This window comes from Mandrillus leucophaeus, unplaced genomic scaffold (genome assembly GCF_000951045.1).
Source record: "Mandrillus leucophaeus isolate KB7577 unplaced genomic scaffold, Mleu.le_1.0 Scaffold284, whole genome shotgun sequence".
NCBI lineage: Eukaryota > Metazoa > Chordata > Mammalia > Primates > Cercopithecidae > Mandrillus > Mandrillus leucophaeus.
In genome coordinates this window covers 2,124,689-2,143,335 of record NW_012102965.1, presented here as the reverse complement: position 1 = coordinate 2,143,335, position 18,647 = coordinate 2,124,689, and the positions used below count along the sequence as shown (strand labels likewise).

Genomic DNA, 18,647 nt, shown 5'->3' with positions numbered 1-18,647 from the left:
GTGGGGCAAGGCTTGAGCATGACTTTGCTGGTAAGTGGACAAATTTACTTCTGGTTCAGGTTGCCTGACAATGTTAATAAATTCCTGCCTAGCATTCTCTTGGGAGGAGCCAGGACCTCCTCTCTGAACTTTCCCTTTCTCTTGCCCTTAAAGAAACAAAACATAGCAAAATTTCCCAAAATAAGTGGAAGAAATGATACCATGCTGTATATGAACCTCACTTAATGACATCTGGCTTTAATTTAATATTACAAATAAGTTATTAAACCATGCCAGAAATGAAACATATAGACATTGTTATATGGTTCGTTATTGTAGGGTAGATTAGCAGTTCCCAGACCACACTTTGAGAACATCAGTCTTCACTAACGTGTCAAGAGCATTACTGAAATCTCCCATCTGTTTTCTTAGCTCATGACTTTATCTTGCATGTGCAAATCCTGCATAATACTAGCACAAGATTGCATCGGTTGCAAAACCCAGTAATGATTTGCAGGAAGTAGGTAATATTCTAGAAAGATTTCCTTAGTCTCATAGTTAGGTTAAATATTTTAAATTTAGTTCTTTAAATTTTTATTGTTTTATTCTGGGTAATTTGGAAATAATTAAGATATAGGACGTTAAGAGGCATTTATTAAAATCAGCTACTTGAGAGGCTGAGGTAGGAGAAGTGCCTGAACCCGGGAGGTGGAGGTTGCAGTGAGCCAAGATCGTGCCACTGCACTCCAGCCCGGGCAACAGAGCGACAGTCCATCTCAAAAAAAAAGGAGCATTTATTAAAACCTTGGGACTAAATGATAAGAAATACAGAAGCGCCATCACTTTCACTCTGTTTCAGAGTGCTCTCACAGTCCTGTTCTGCAGGCGCTTTCTCTTTGAGGTTATCTTCTCACAGATGCACACCATGTTTTGACTTTAATCAGTGTAAGTCAGGTTATATAGATGGCATTTGTACTTATTTTCATACCCCTTGGTTTACCTACCTAAGTTAAATTGGATTTAAGATGAAAGGAACTCCTTACAGTGACAGCTTGCGATGTGCAAATGAGTAGAACCCAAATGGCTGCCCTACTGAGGATACCTCCTTCCCTCTTGTCATTGTCCTTTAATTACCAACTGCCTTGAGTTTGGACCCCAAAAAAACTTGGGGTAAATTCCATTGCCAATGGGGAAAGGTTTCTGGTGGAAGTGACATCAAGAATTCCAAGACATGGTGGGGTGTAGGGAGGATTATAAGATTCAAAGAGCATTTCAAGTTATTCATGAAAATGAAGAAGTAAGAAAAGTACAAACCTTTCCTTTTGCAGTCCAGTGTTTGTATGGGAAATACGTAATTGTGGCAAAAAGTCGAGTCCACCTCAGGCTTGATGACTGGGGGTCTCCCTGACACTTGGGGTTTCGGGTCCAATTGTTCCTTTTCTTCTTCATTACACAACTGTTCAGATTTTATCTGCTGCAGTTTTTTATTTTTTTGTTCTTGTGGACTTTCACACTTGGCGTAGTTCCCCAAATTCCGGTTCCTGGGAATCTGCAACATTGAAATAAGCGTTTCTATCTCACAAGTACAGTGCCAGGGGTTGTCATAAAGACGCAGGTAGCTCAAGAGAGGTGTATAAATGAACACTTCCTCCGTCAAGACTTTGATCTGGTTGTGCTGCAGTAAGAGGGTGGTGAGTTTGTTTAAACCAAAGAACGCTTCACTCTCAATTTTAGAGATCTCATTCTGCTGCAGATCCAGGCTTTTCAGCTTTTTAAACTTGGAAAACATGTTGTTCTTCAATATGCGGATCTTGTTTCTTGCTAGCAGCATGTGCAGCAAATCCTGAGGCCAACCAGGCAGCACATAAACTAATTTTCTTTCTTGACAATCTAAGTATTTCTCATGGAGATATGTGTACACGTCACACGGGAGGCTTGGTGCATAGCGTTTGACCGGGTTGGAGCCTCTCCGGCCTCCACCCGCCCGGCCATGATTCACTCGGCTTCTCACAGTGCTTGAGCTTGCTTTGCGCAGCTCAGCAGCTTTGCAAAAGCAGAGCAAGATTACAATGGTAACCACACGCATCCTGACATCCAGCTGGCCCCAATTACTTCGTGTTACAGACGGAACAATGAAAGTATTCCTTTGAAATCCAAGTTTGGGTAATCTTAACTAATGCAGTTCTGGAACAATGAGACCCAGCTGGGGTATGTGGAGTCCCTAGGTTGAAAGAGAAAAAAAATATATATTAAAAGTTAAGGCCCATTGCAAGCACTGTATTACTGACAGATAAGAACAGACTTTTTAAGGCAAAGGCCTTCTAGTTCCACAGAACAGTGACATAGAAAGCTTCTTCCCCTCTTAGTTGTCTGGGTTAGAGGCTGAATGTTTATGCCCTGAGTTTGAATCAAGGCTCTCTTACCTGCTTAAGTATATCAACCCAGGTCATCTTCAGCATCTGTAAAACGGGACCAAGGGTACCTCCTAATATTGTTGGGAGGATAAAATAGGCTCATGCGCAAAAGATGCTTCACAGTGGCCACCCCGGGGGAAGTAGTCACAAATGTTAGGACTCAGCATGATTGAAACTGAAGCCTGTGGTTCATCATCACATCGGATTTAAGAAATTAAAAGAATTCTCCTTCTTTTAAAAGAACACAGCCTTGAGATGCACACACAAGGGTAGGACTTGAATGGTTGTCTTCCTGAGCTTTTTTTTTTTTTTTTTTTTTCCTCCTATCCTTTTTGGTCTCCCAGTCACCAACCATGTTGGGTGTGGGCTCCAGAGATGCTTGGAGTAAATGGCACTGTCCTTGTTATCTGCTGCACGTCTTGGCTCAAATGTTACCTTTTCAGTGAAAACTTCCTGTTCAGCCCTATTTTAAATCACACTTCCTCCCACTTGTTGGGTGCTCCCAATCCCTTTTCTTGTTTTATTTCTTCTCCATAGCACTTATCACCATCTGTCAAAGTAGATATGGTATTTAACTTCTTTTGTTTACTGTTAGTCTCTCCCCACTAGAAAGTAAACTCCTTAAGGGAAAATATTTTTGTCTATTTTGTTAACTGCTATATTTCCTTGTTAAGTATTTGTTGAACTGATGAATTACTCTCAAATAACTATTCTGACCGGGTGCGGTGGCTCATGCCTGCAATCCCAGCACTTTGGGAGGCTGAGGCAGGCAGATCTCTTGAGCCCAGGAGACCAGTCTGAGCAGCATGGGGAAACCCCGTCTCTACAAAAAATACAAAAATTAGCCAGGCATGGTGGTATGCACCTGTAGTGTCAGCTGCTTGGGGATGGGAGTGGGGGTTGCTGAAGTGGAAGGATCGCCTGAGCCTGGGAGGTTGAGGCTGCAGTGAGCCAACATGGTGCCACTTGCACTCTAGTGTGGGTGACAGAGTGAGATCCTGTCTCAAATAAATGAAACAAACAAACAGAATAACTACTGTATTCTGTAAGAACATTTATTTTGTAAACTTATATTGCTTGGGAAATCTATTTTCTCCTTATTAAATATTATTGAGGACTTCCAGGATGTGCAGATTTTTAACAATTGTTTTCACTTTTTAAAATTCTGAAAGTATTTCTGGTTTGCATATATCACTTAGGATGCAGTCCATTCTTGGCAAAGGAAGAAATGTTCAAAATGGATTTATAACTACTAACATGTCTATTGTTACTAGCGTGGGGCTGTGTGGTTATGAGCAGCAAATGTGTTTTCTATTCGTTGTGACAGTTTGAACACCAGAATCGCCCTCTTGCCTGGAGTTTTCCTGTTTCATGGGGTCTCCACCTAGAATGCCTTCCCTTTTCTTTGCTTCAAGCATTCCTCCCAGTCACTGGTTTGTGTAGCCTCCCTAGTTGCTTCTCTTCTGTCTCAGATTTGGAGTTTTACTTACTGTCCACTGAGATGCAGGGCACTGGTTGTGAAGCACTTTACCATCTAACTGTTTGTATACATGTCTCATTTTCCCCGAGAGATTATAAGCTGTGCACTGGCCTCTGGTCCCAGAGCTAGTCAGTTAGACTTTCTGACCTTCCACTTGTCTATTTACAATTCATTATAAATTTTATATAAGTCTGACCTAAACAAAATCATGTCAACTATTCTGTTTATTATTACATATGCTGAATTATTTATGATATACATGTTGAAGTATTTGGGGTAAGTGTACTAGTGTCTGCAACTTACTTTGAAATGCATACAAAAATAAGATGATTAAGGGATGTATAGAGAGATGAATGAGTGGGTGGATATATGATAAAGCAAATACAGTAAAAAATAGAATCCAAGCAGTGGCTATATAGATTATTTATTGTACAATTCTTTCCACTTTTGTATATGTTTGAAAATTTTCATAATAAAATGTTAAATGAAAACAAAAAAATAAAAAAGCAGGCACAAAAAATCAGATTGGTTTTCTTCAAGTGCTTTCAAGCTAAAAGCTCTGAGTATATAGTGTTTTTCCCACAGTAATATTTTTCTCTTTTCCCCTTACTCCTATAATCCTCAAACAATAATAAACATGTCTATATATTTTAATTCTGAAGCCCAAAAAAGTCATTTTTCTCGGAAAAGAAACCATATACTTAGAACATGTTACTTGCCAAGGTTTTTGTTTGTTTTCTAATGAATACACTGCATTCAATGTAGGATAGAAAAACTCTGTTTAAACATTTGCAATATGTAGTTTAGTGATGTATAACTTATTTCCTTCAGGCCACTGTAGGAACTTGCAAGAGCTGAATGTCTCTGACTGCCCAACATTCACAGTGAGTATAAGCAACCATTTTTACTGCTGTTTATATAGATTGACTTGCTACATTGGAGTGCCAATATGCAGAATAGATGCTTGTGTGCTTATTTGGGATTCAATGTGGAAAACAGCAAACTATGTTAAACATTGACAAGAAATTTTACTCCATCTGTACAATGCTAATGTTAATCACGTAGATGTATGCTCAGTGTTGGAGCCTCTGGAAAGTAGAAATTTTTCAATGACTACCCAAAGTGAACTGTATTTATATTTAATGGTATGTGTGTATGAGACAGAAAAAAATTGGGCCCCAGTAGACATGATAGGCTCATTTTATCTTCATGGCTATCAATAGCTGTACCAAAGAAGATGGAAATGAATATGTATCCCTAGTTGCCTTCTTCCTGGTTCCTGTCTCCAGTCTTTCCCTCTGTCCCCAACCTGTCTTCCATTCTGTGAGCACTTTATACTCTTTGTAAAAGGTGGATATGACTACTTCACTCTCATCATTCATCAGCTATACACACTCCCATCATCTACACAACTGGATAAAGCCAATGCCCTTAATATTACTCTACCTTGAAGACCCTCTGTGGTTTTGCCTCTGCCTCCCTTTCCAGCCTCACTTGCTTCAGTTTCTGTGTACACACTAATTTGCAGTGCCTATAGCCACTGAGTTTCCTCTGCTGCATGCTCCAAGTTGCTCCTTGCAGTTGTGCATTTGCTGTTTGCTTAGAATGCCCTTTCCCTTTGTCCCCAAGTGGTGCTTTCCTCTTTATCAGGCTTTAAGGCTTATTACCACCTCTTCTACCAAGACATCACTGGTTCCCAGGACTGGGGTCACTGCTGTTCCTCTAGGTTCCTATGATAAGTATCCTTAACCGTAGGGTTTCAGCTTCTTCCACTAGCCTAAGAGACCCCAAGGGTAGGAGATGTGTCTTATTATTTGTGGTAGTCATGGCACAACAGCACAAACTTTGGCATATCATATTCAATAATATTTAGTGAATGCAACCATCTGGAGATACCAAGTAGGCAATGGACAACATTGACTAGAATTGAGATCCCACCTTGGGTTGACATCTATGTATAAGTCATAATTAACATCATAAGAGTGAATAAGATCAATTTAGAAGGTATGAGAAGAGGAGAAGACTTAAAGTTGAGCCTTACGGAATGCTGACTTTTAGGAGCAGACAGAGGATATTCAGAAGGAATAGTAAGAGAAGTAGGTTGACAATGAAGAGGTATCACACAATGAAAGTGAGTAAAGAGTTTCAGAAAGAACCAAAGTGAACAGGTAAGAAAAGGACTGAACAATGCATTGTAGATTTGAGAATCAGAAGGGACTGCCAATTTTTGCTACAACAGTTTCATTGGGATATTGGAGCAGAAATGTACTTGCAATGAATTGTGAAGTGGACAAGAGGTGAGAAGGTGAGGCATTAGGCATAAACTGATCTTTCCAGAAAAGTGTCTTAGAGAGTGGTAGAAGGAAAACAGGGACAGGGAAATGGAAATAGGTTTATAGAGGATGATGGAGAGTCAGCTGAAGCAACTCACGGAGCAAGTCCCTAAGGAGACAGGAGGTAATAGGAGGAAACGCCTGGCTGTGGAATGCCAGTCACGGGGCACCAGCTCCATCATGAAGGCCAAGCCCTCCTCGCTGGTGAAAAGACTGCATGAATTGGCCCCTTCCTGCTACCTCTCAGCCTCACTTTTACAGCCTCATCTTTCTAGTTTTTTCTTTCACATTTCTACTCTGTTTCAATACTGAACCACTTGGAAGTTCCCTGTTCATGTCATGCTATTTCATTGTGTCCTTGAACGTGTTTTTCCATCTGCCTAAATGACTACCCTTCCTTCCCCACCACCCCTATCCCAACCTGGCTAACACCTGTTCATTCTTTAACACACTCTTCAACTCTACTGAGTCTTCCCATTCTCTTTTTTTATTGACCTTTAAAAAGCAGCTTTATTGAGATATAATAAATTTATATTTATATTGAGATTAAATTTACCCACTTAAAGTGTACAATTTCATGGTTTTGTATTTTTACAGAGTTGTGTGACCATCACCACAACCAACTTCAGAACATTTCCCTCACCCCTAAAAGAACTCATGCCCATTAACAGTCACCCTTCATTTTCTCTCAACCCCCAACCCTATGCAGTTCTATTCACTTTTTGACAGTTAATTTCTAATATAATTTTATTATTATTATTTTTTTGAGATGGAGTCTTGCTCTGTAGTCCAGGCTGGAGTGCAGTGGCGCCATCTTGGCTCACTACAACCACCACCTCCCGGGTTCAAGTGATTCTCCTGCCTCAGCCACCCAAGTAGATGGGATTACAGGCACGTGCCACTGCACCTGGCTAATTTTTGTATTTTTTTTTTTTTTTGTAGAGATGGGGTTTCACCATGTTGGCCAGGCTGGTGTCGAACTCCTGAGCTCAAGTGATCCACCCGCCTCGGCCTCCCAAAGTGCTGGGATTACAGGCGTGAGACACTGTGCCCAGCTGACAGAATTAATTTCTCTCTCTCCTGAGCTACATATGGTCTCAGTACTTCAACACAGATACTTCACACTGTGTATAACACTTACGTTTACATATATGTCTCCTGTTTTAGAACTGAGCACTTTGAAAATCCTCCTTTAGTAATTTTTCCCCATGAAATCCATCCCCCTAATTTCCACAGTAAAACATCTTTTCAAAACATGGAAGGCATTATACACAAATAGAATGTGTACAGAAAAATGTTAAGACCCTCAGAACTCCTCCACTCCTTGCCTCAATACACAGATTCAGCATTTAAATTAGTTGTTTAATCCCTGACCAGCAGAACGTAAAGAACCACCCATAAAGAAACTAAGCATCTTCTCAGTGGCTTGTACTTTAATACAAATAAGCTGTTTCTTTATGTTCAAAAGTGCCCTTGAGGGTCATCCACAAGAAATGGAGGCATAGACAGACATGTCAAAGATCATATCAGAGAAAAAATGTTCTACTTTCTCTGGTTGCACTCTTTTTCCACTAGCAAAGTGAACGTGGGCTCCTTCATGAAGAAAGATTTTAAATCTTGACTACTACATTCTCCAGATGTCTGCCTGTGGTTATAATGAAGTTGTTTGTCAAATGGATTTACTCTTTCTGTGGATGTTTTAGCACCTACTATGTTAAATATGTTCTGCTAGGTATTGGAGGGAATTAAAAAATGAATCATTTTTCAGTTCTTGTCCTCAGGGAGCTTCAGTTCTGTACTTGAGTAAAATATCAGATTCTTTGAGTTTGGCCCTCTAATAGGGAAGTTAAAACAATGCCATCTGCATTGAATTTGTGAACATCAAAGTCTTGTCCAATTTTGGAGTCTAATATTATACAGGGCCGATAATTTTATCCAGCTACATTTTACTATTGTTTTTCCCTTTGAGACGTAGACTGGGACACAGGCTTACATTTACGGAGTTGGGTAACATTCATTCAAAGAGCTTTGATTTCTAAGCTTGTCTTATGAAATATATTACATTCAGAAGGATTTGAGTACATTGAGGACAAATTCATAAGCCATTCTGCAATGTAGGTACTCAGTTTTTGCATTTGTGTGTTCAAACATTTGGGGATTAAATCCTGAGTTCTTTTAAGTACTAAGAATGGGAGTGGTCTAAATTTGTTTGGATGTTCAAGGTTTTTCAGACGGGAAAATGTAGAGAATGCATTACCTCCTCATCTCAGTCTGAGAATGGGAGTGGTCTAATTTTGTTTGGATGTCCAAGCTTCTTTAGACAGGAAAATGTAGAGAATGGATTGCCTCCTCATCTCAAACAGAAAGTCAGATTTCTTTGTGGTACATAAAGCTACTCCATCTTCCTCTTCCTGATCCCCACATTTTCATCTTCTTTGGGGCTGCCTCTCTGAGGGTGTTTAAGCCAGCTCTTTCTCCTCTCCTTGCCTCATCTCATTTGCATTTTGCCAAGGTCTTTCAACATGTGTATAATCACTTTGATACTTGATTGGCATGCCGAACGTTTCCAAAGACAGATTTTCTTTGTATTAAAATACAGTGCCACACATTATGGTTATTCTCTCGATTCTTTTTGGAAAAAATTGTACTATACACATTTTGTGTATCCACACCTATTCAAATCCTTCATTTTGGTGATGAGGGCATCTAGAAAAAATGCTGACAGCTTGAATACTATAGTTAAGACTAGTGTTTATCAAAAGCTCTGCACTGGCCTCTCATGCAGCATGGGTGCATAGAACCTTTCCTATAGCAGAATCACATAGATTTACAGCTTTCAAATAGAATCTTGTGTTCTCTTTAAGGCATGGTTTGCTGCCGCTGTAAATCAACCAATTCCTTCCTATCTGAGTGTGATGGATGCTCTGACCTGCAGGATTTTATTATTTTAAAAATCCATGACTACTGGAAATAGTAATGAATGGAATGTTAAACCTCAATGATCCTGCTGAAAATAAACCTTTACTATCTTTAGTGGTGTTAGGAGTGGCCATATTTCTGATACAGAATTCTTCTCAGAACCACATCTTCTAGCCTAGTGATGATTTAAATCTCTTCCAGATAGATAGATGCAACAGTCTATTCTTTTCGGGACTGAGGTAGTGTCAAACATTGCATACACCACTAATACTTAAACTGGGTGCCCTGTTGATGTTCCTGGGGAGATTCATCAATCATTAAATAGAAACCTGTTGCTACTCATTGTATTTTCTATAGTGTTACCTGTACAAAAAGCAGCTTGTTGCAATCAATGCTTGAAATTCATCTGGTCTTGTAAATTTCATTGTAGGATCTGTGTTTGAAACCTCTGTTTTTCTCTCTCTCTTATTTCATGGTCACAGTACTTACTCTCTTACTTCAGTTTTCAGCTTTCTGAGGGAAGGGTGCTTGAATCTTTGAGATCCTCTCCCACCCTAACCCCAACATTGAATCTCCTGCCCAACTGGTATGTAGCCTATATTTTATTTTAGCCGTCTCAAACTTACCATAAATCTGTTGAAAATCTGTTCAGCTATTTAAAATATTTAATTAACAGAACCACAGAAGCTTAATTACACGCACACACATCTATGTCTAAATGTATATGTGTATAAATATGGACTGTTACTGAAGTTCCACTGTTGAGAGTGTTTACTATTCCTGTCTTTCAGAATAATTTTAATAAGTTTAAAATGGATGAGTTTTTAATTGCTTTCCTGCATAGGAAGAGTCAGAAGTGTTTGACACTTTGACATTTGAGCTCAAATTTCTTGTGACAGAGTTGAACTTGCATGGGTTCACATTTTGATGAAGTGTCATTGTGATGGAATGAGACTTGATTTCCAAGGAAAGGGAAAAGGAGGGAGTAATGATGCTTTGAGCAAAAGCATTGGCTTCTATTTAATTTCATTTCAACCTAATAGCCGATAAAGAATATGAAGAAAGCAACTCTTCCATGTATTTTTTTCTGAAACAGGAAGAGGGATAATAGAAAGATAATAGGGAAATTGCAAAGCCTGATATAATTTGATAAGCGTCTCCCCTCTGTTTTTCATGCAGGATGAATCAATGAGACACATTTCTGAGGGCTGCCCGGGGGTCCTGTATCTCAATCTGTCTAACACAACTATCACCAACAGGACGATGCGACTCCTGCCGAGGTAATGTTGGTGTTATTTGTATGACACTGAAAATAATTATGCTCCCAAAGTCTCTGGCTTGTTCTAGCATTCTACAAAGGCAGTGCTCCCTTTATCAACACCCCACCACTGTGGCACTGCTACTCTTATAAGGGGAGTGCTGCTTTCAAGTCCCTAAGCTAGTGCCTAAACTGGTCTGCCTTGACTAGCATTTTTGTCACTCTTACAGCAGTGTGCCCAGTAGCTTGAGTTACACCTTGCCTGTTTCTTTCTGGTCCCCTATCCTGGGCATTTGAGCTCTCTGACTCTTACATTCCAGTCTGGTGTCTGGGACCTTTTTTTTTTTTTTTGAGACAGAGTCTTGCTCTGTCGCCCAGGCTGGAGTGCAGTGGCATGATCTCAGCTCATGGCAACCTCCGCCTCCTGGGTTCAAGCAATTCTGCTGCCTCAGCCTCCCAAGTAGTTGGGATTACAGGTGCCCACCACCACGCCTGGCTCATTTTTGTATTTTTAGTAGAGGCGGGGTTTCTCCATGTTGGTCAGGCTGGTCTCAAACTCCTGACTTCGGGTGATCCACCCGCCTGGGCCTCCCAAAGTGCTGGAATTACAGGCGTGAGCCACCGCACCCAGCGGACCTCTTTATAATAGAATGCCAACATCCTGATTACCAGACTTTGAACACATTTGTCCCAGATCCCTGTTCCCATGCTCTGGCTACCTGTTGAGATTCCCACCACCTCCAAGGAGCTTGACACTGGTTGTTTTTTACTGTTTATGGAGTGTTGACAACATTGGACATGAATATTGCTTCTCTTTTTTGGAGGAGAAGGGACAGAATAACTAAAAAGTTGACAGAATATTCAAATTCATCAAAAATTTTTCTTTTTAGTTTGTTTTCAAACAGGGTCTTACTCTGTCACCCAGGCTGCAGTGCAGTGGCACAATCATGGCTCACGGCAGCCTCAGTCTCCTGGGTTCAAACAATTCTCCAACCTCAGCCTCCTGAGTAGCTGGGACTACAGGAGCATGCCACCATGCCCATCTAGTTTTTGTATTTTTCTGTAGAGATGGGGTTTCACCATGTTGCCCAGGCTGGTCTCAAACTCCTGGGCTCAAGTGATCTGCCCACTTGGGCCTCCCAAAGTGCTGGCATGAGCCGCCTATGCCTGGCCCAATTATTCTTTATTTTCATTATAATAAGGCCAGTCAGGAAGGAGGGTATATGATCACACTAGGAGAGATTCAAATTTGACTTTGGGAAAACATTTCTCAAACTATTGTGAAAGAATGAACTATTTTTGAGAACATAGCTTTTTAAAGTTCCTTTGAAAAATAACAGTGATGAGACATTTAGAAAAGCTTGCACAGAAAATTCTGGGTGATAATTTTCTTTATCTTCTGACTCTAACCATTTTCTGCAAATGTGCCAGCTTAAGGAGTGGCACCATATTTTCTATTTATCCCACTAATTAAGCTGCCACAGTTTTTTAGTCAAATCTATAAAGCTTTCCCTTTGAAATTTCTTCTGACGCTCTTAAACATAGAGAGTCTTCCTCCTGTCAGGCATTTAATATACATTTGCTTATTTTTCTGTGTTCATGTATTTTTACTTAAATATATAATCAATCTGTAATTAATCTTGGTAGATGAATGAAGCGATGATCTAAATCAGGGGTCAGCAAACTACAACCCATGTGGCCCAAGGCCTAGTTTTTTGCAGTATATAAGCTAAGCATAGTTTTACTTCTTTTTTTTTGAGACGGAGTTTTGCTCTTGTTGCCCAGGCTGGAGTGCAATGGCGCGATCTCAGCTCACCACAACATTTGCCTCCCGGGTTCAAGCGATTCTCCTGCCTCAGCCTCCCAAGTAGCTAGGATTACAGGCACGTGCCACCATACGCGGCTAATTTTGTATTTTTAGTAGAGAGGGGTTTCTCTATGTTGGTCAGGCTGGCCTCAAACTCCTGACCTCAGGTGATCCGCCCTCCTCAGCCTCCCAACGTGCTGGAATTACAGGCATGAGCCACTGCGCCCAGCCTAGTTTTACATTTTAAATGTTGTTAAATAAGTAACCAATTATTTCAGCATCATTTGTTGAATAAAGTTTTTATTAAGTGATGTGTGATTCTTTCTTACATATCTAAAATTCTTTCTATTTATTTATTCTTTTTGAGATGGAGTCTTGCTCTGTCGCCCAGACTGGAGTATAGTGGCACAATCTTGGCTCACTGCAACCTCTGCCTCCCAGGTTCAAAGAGATTCTCCTGCCTCAGCCTCCCGAGTAGCTGGGATTACAGGCGCCCACCACCATGGCTGGCTAATTTTTTTGTATTTTTAGTAGAGACGGGGTTTCACTATATTGGTCAGGCTGGTCTTGAACTCCTGACCTCATGATCCACCTACCTCAGCCTCTCAAAGTGCTGGGATTACAGGGATGAGCCACTGCGCCCAGCCCTAAAATTCTTATACAGGCAAGAAATACTTAAAACTCATTACTTTCTAATATTTTTCTGCATGTTACTTTACCTGTGTTCTTGTAGTTATTTATGTCCATTGTATCTCTACGGTGAAAATACTACAGAATGGAGTGCTACTGCACATTTCTTCCCAATTCCGTGTTTGGTGACCTCTCACTGATAGCTTGGAATTGGCCAATATGGAAGTATTCTATACCATGGAAAACATCAAACACTACAAATCAGGGCTTGATTTATTGTTCAGTTGATTGTTTAGACTTAAAGTGATAGAGAACACAATTAATGAAGCAAATTAAATTTAAAAGTAGGTCATGTCTGTAGCCACAACATTGTGAAATAGCACAAAATATTGAGGAAATATTCTCTCAATACTTGAAAACTATTCTTTGATTTAGCAAAGAAGGCACTCACATCATTAACAAGCAGATTTTGGACATACCTCTTTGACATATATCACTTGTGTCTTATTAATGTTAATAGCATAATTCATATTGGAACTGTAATCATTCTTCAAGTTCAACCATTGGTTGGCTGGCTACATTTATAAGAGTTTCATTGACAAAAGTCAATGAAAACATTGTGTGAGAATTGATTGACTAAGTGGAATTAACAGTAAAGAATATTGTATATTTTATCATTTGTAAGTTGCATGCTACACATCCTTTATATATGCAAAATAGTAAAATATAAAATTTAATGCACATACATTTATATGCGTACTTTTTTTGGAAAGCCAGTTGTTAGATACTTATCAGTAAACCAATAATTAAACTAGGAGCTAATTTATATTTTTGCATTTGCATGATTTGATTTCTCTCCTTTTAAAAGTTAAAAAAAAATACGGTCATGAAATGACTTCTAAATAAGAATTTGGGAAAAGTTTGTGTAATTTGATAAGTATTGTTTTAGCTTTCTAAACCAATTGTTCTATATTTGCTTTCCTCTTTCACTCAGTAATGTTTATTTATTTATTTATTAAAAAAAATTTTTTTTTTTGAGACAGAGTCTTCCTCTATAGCCCAGGCTGGAATGCAGCAGCATGTCCTCAGCTCACTGCAACCTCTGCCTTGTGGGCTCAAGCAGGTCTCCTGCCTCAGCCTCCCAAGTAACTGGGATTACAGGCATGTGCCACCACACCCCGCTAATTTTTGAATTTTAGTAGAGACGAAGTTTCATCATGTTGGCCAGGCTGGTCTCAAACTCTTGACCTCAAGTGATCCACCCGCCTTGGCCTCCCAAAGTGCTGGGATTACAGGCGGGAGCCACCATGCCTGGCCTTCACCCAGTATTATTTAGAGCAAAATTTTTGGTTCTAAGTAGTTGAAGTTTCTTCAGTTGAGCTTCTGCTTTTAATTAGGCACTCTGGTCAAGAAATGTGGACTGAATTATTTCTACTTTTTGGAATTTATTGAGATTTCTTGGTATACTAGTTTATAATTAATTTCCAAAAGTCATCCATGGATACTTAAAACAGAGCTTCTTTTATTTTTTATTTTTATTTTTTTTGAGATGGAATCTTGCTCTGTCACCCAGGCTGGAGTGCAGTGGTACTATCTCAGTTCACTGTAGCCTCCGCCTCCTGGGTTCAAACGATTTTCCTGCCTCAGCCTCCCAAGTAGCTGGGACTACAGGCACGTACCACAACACCGGGCTAATTTTTGTATTTTTTAGTAGAGACAGGGTTTCATCGCATTGGCCAGGCTGGTCTCAAACTCCTGACCTCAGGTGATCCACCCACTTCAGCCTCCCAAAGTGCTGGGATTATAGGCAGGAGCCACTGTGCCCGGTCCAGAGTTTCTTATAGAGAACAAAATTTCTGGGTGTATATACATATAAATTCTTGATATGTTATTATAATAGTGATATATTAGTTGCCTATTATGATCAAGCTTCTCTTTATTTTGATGTTATTTTACAACTTTATTAACAAAGGTTAATAAGCATCATGTTTCATTACAGATTATAGCATTTATTCACATGAAGTGATATTCTTTATGCTGGTTGATGTTTCTTTGCCTTGAATTCATTTTGTTTTGTTTTGTTTTGAGACGGAGTCTCGCCCTGTCACCCAGGCTGGAGTGCAATGAAGTGATCTCAGCTTACTGCAACCTCTCCCTCTGGGTTCAAACGATTCTCCTGCCTCAGCCTCCCGAGTAGCTGGGATTACAGGTGCCTGCCACCACTCCAGGCTAATTTTTGTATTTTTAGTAGCAACAGGGTTTCACCATGTTGGCCAGGCCAGTCTTGAACTCCTGACCTCGTGATCTGCCCGCCTCAGCCTCCCAAAGTGCTGGGATTACAGGTGTGAGCCACCATGCCCGGCCTGAAGTTTTTAACTGCTGTCAACATAGTTACCTTTGTTTTCTTTTGCTTGTTCTTTTTGTGGAATAACTACATTTCTCTGTATTTTTAACCTTTGTGATGCAGGATTTTAGGTTTATCTTTTATATGTAGCACGTAGCTAACTTCTATTTTTAAATTCATTCTCTTTGCCTTTTTAAGACAGCAGTTTAAAAGATCAATGTTTATTGTCAAAATTGAGTGTATGGGCCATGCGTAGTGGTTTGCTCTAACCCCAGCAGTTTGGGAGGCTGAAGTGGGCAGACTGCTTGAGCCCAGGAGTTTGAGACCAGCCTGGGAAACATGGTAAAACCCCATCTCTACAAAAAAATACAAACATTAGCGGGGTATGGTGGCATTCACCTGTAGTCGCAGCTACTCAGGAGGCTGAGGTGGGAGGATCACTTGAACATGGAGGTTGAGGCTGCAGTGAGTCGTGATTGTGCTGTGACAGAGTAAGACCCTATCTCAAGAAAAAAAAATTGAGTGTATGGTTTTATTTTTATCATCTTGTTTTATGTTTTGATTTTTATGTTACTGCACTGTACACAGTGTTTCTGTCTTTTGCTCTGTGAACTATGTTTACTTGTATATCTGAAGGTATTCAAAAGGTACATTCACATTCTGTTGTGTGTTCTAATTGGCGGCTATTGGCATATTTTTAAAAACATACTTTAACAGGTATTTATCTAATTACCAAAGTCAAGATGAAACAATAACTTTTGACTCCTCCTGTGTCACACAATGATCTAATACATTTCAGTTGTCCCTCTACTTCTCCCTTGAACTTGACACCCCTTCACACCTACTCCCCCGTATGAACACACATGTTATTTGTGGTTTTTGCTAATCATTTAACTTTCTTTTTAATATTGAATTGTAGTGTTTGCACTCAATATTGTAATTATATTTATAATGAGTATGTAGTCTTAACTCTAGGCCATGCATTGATGGTCTTTTTTCTCACAACTTACTTATTCTTTAGCCTTGATTTTGATTTATCTGATGATAACTGGAAATATAATTTTAAAAATTTTTCTTCAGTAAAGATGCATGAGAGTCAGATATTTTAGCCATTGATCTCTGAAAATGACTATTATCTTGGAGGATGAACAGAAACTTCTCTTCATGTATAGTTCTTGAATCATGTTCTGATTTTTATCTTTAAAACCCTAATGTTTTAGATATTGGTCAATAAACTTTGATATTTCAGTTTATAGAAAGTCTGAAGCTAGCATGTTTTTTGTTCCTTCGTTGGTAACCTTTGTTGGTAACCTATTTTTTCCTGCTAAGATGCTTGCAAGACTTTCCTTTTCTCTGAGAAACTGAGGACATTCCCAACCTTAATTGTGTTCCTTCAATTAATTTTTCCTGGTACATTTTAAACCTTTTGAACACTAAAACGTATTTTTTCTCAGCTAGGGAAGGCATTTTTCTTCTTAATGCTTCTATCCATTTGTTCAGAGTTTATCATAAGAATCTCCTTTTATTTTTAGATCCGATTTTATTCCTTTGCTTCAAAGTTGTCTCTTTCATCATTTTTATCTCTATATGCCTTTCCATTAGCATCGTGTCTTCTCTATAGCAGTAGTTCTTGAAATATATTTTAGGAACAGCGGCATTCTTGTAAATGCTTAACAACTGGCTGGTGGCAAGGGTGAGTAGAATCAAAAATTCCTAGTGTTTACTGATTTCTGTGGTGTAAATAATTCCACCATGGCTGATTTTAAGCTATCAACACAATGTCACTAAATGTGGAGGTGGGAAAAGATGCTAACAATTGACTCCCATGAGCTGGCGCAAGCTGACTCCAGTGACCCTGAGGTTTCTCTAACACTGTTTCAGGAATTCCTTAAGGTCCTCCAGTCCTGTAACATTGAATACCACTCAGTACTTTCTTTAGGCATTCTGTACTGTGATATGTAAGTATGTGTATATATGTGTGTATATGTATGAATATATGTACATGTATGTATGTGCATAAACATAGAAAAAGAGTATTATACAATCCGTAAATCATAGGTGAAAATCTGAACTTACAAAGTAGATGATTTGGGAACCTTTATTTTGTTTCATTTTGTTTATAGACAGGGCCTTGTTCTTTCACTCAGGCTATAATATAGTATGATGATAGCTCACTGCAGCCTCAAACTTCTGGGCACATCCAGCTAAATTTTAAAAAATTTGTGTAGAGACAAGATCTCACTGTGTTCCCCAGGCTGGTCTCAAACTCATGGCCTCAAGCAGTCCTCTTGCCTCAGCTTCCCAAAGTGCTGGGGTTATAGGCATGACCCACTCTGCCTGACCCAGGGTGTGTTTATATCATATTACAAATTATTTTTAACTTAAAACATACTTATTTTCAATCATACATTGAAATAGCTTTTTTTCCTCCTTAGATTTGAAGGTAATATGACAGCTATGCATATATTTTTAGGGACATTCATTTTACAAATGAAGTTATACCTTTAGTAGGCAATAGATAGAAAAGTAGGACCCAAAATAAGAATTTTGTTTGGCTTTTCCTTCTAGTTCTTGCCATTGAGAGAATATTCAGAATAGATACTACTTGATACTGATTTTTTTGTCATGTAAAAAAGTATACTAACTTATCTACGATAAAAATATATTTCATAATGATTCTGTTTTTGCTCTGTTTTCCATTGTTTCAAATATGCTTGGATACGCAAAAATGTTCTTGAAACTGCAAATAACCAGAGAAATGTTGGTTGTTTCTGCTGTCATTCTCTCTTCATTGCCTCTAGTATTTCTTTCCAAAAAAAGTACTTGCCAAAAGAAAAATGTAATTTGTTTGTCCTTGGCAACAGTGATTTGCCAGCTTTTTGAATATTTTTTTCTCACTTCTTTGGGGACTTGCTCAGTTCTCTAAAGTTGAAAATGAGGGCTGCCTAAAGCTCATGCCCATTCCAGGAAATTTGTTGCCTCTAAATGTTTCCAGAATTAAACACTTTCTATTTATTCCTAGTGTCACAACCTAGGTGGCACTCTCAGCACCTCATCTGGCACAGTATCCTGGTGGTGCTGCCTCTGGTCTCTTCTCCCTTCAATCTGCTGTGTCTCATGCTACAAGAAGTGTCATCCTGGAACAATCTTCTTATCATGTCTTTGACATGCTTAAGGTCTAGGTTCATCCCTCACTCTCTGTTAACATTGTCCAATCAAACTTCTCTGCCTAGGTTTCCCAAGAGAAGCCCTTAACTCCAGTCATCTGATTGCTGCATGCTTCACATTCTCTATAGCTGCAGTGCCTTTCTCCTTCTCATGGCTAATCCACGGCCTTCACACCTTAAGTCTCGCCATCTACCAGAAATCCACAGTGATTTTTCCTTTGCCTGAATTCTAATAACAACATTCATTCACTTGTTCACCATGTATTGATCAACTCGTATGTGCAAGGTGTTCTGGGCATACAGTACTGAGAAAAGC

The 18,647-nt window shown here is 39.3% G+C and overlaps 2 protein-coding genes across 7 annotated transcripts in view; one reads left to right on the top strand and one right to left on the bottom strand.

The window, feature by feature from the left end:
- The window catches only part of LRRC17 (leucine rich repeat containing 17), an 18,802-nt gene extending 16,674 nt beyond the window's left edge, over positions 1-2,128 (bottom strand). For both annotated transcript variants that reach the window (XM_011985465.1, XM_011985466.1), the window contains exon 1: positions 1,294-2,128. In XM_011985465.1, coding sequence (XP_011840855.1) covers positions 1,294-2,065 — 772 coding nt within the window. In that variant the 5' untranslated portion in view covers positions 2,066-2,128. The remainder of the gene's footprint in view (positions 1-1,293) is intronic.
- FBXL13 (F-box and leucine-rich repeat protein 13) overlaps positions 1-18,647 on the top strand; it is a 255,993-nt gene that overhangs the window by 125,062 nt on the left and 112,284 nt on the right. For all 5 annotated transcript variants that reach the window (XR_001006628.1, XM_011985472.1, XM_011985469.1 and 2 more), the window contains 2 exons: positions 4,705-4,757; positions 10,305-10,405. Coding sequence is in view for 4 of the 5 variants with exons in the window: in XM_011985472.1 (XP_011840862.1) it covers positions 4,705-4,757; positions 10,305-10,405 (154 nt within the window). In the remaining variant the exon portion in view is untranslated. The remainder of the gene's footprint in view (positions 1-4,704; positions 4,758-10,304; positions 10,406-18,647) is intronic.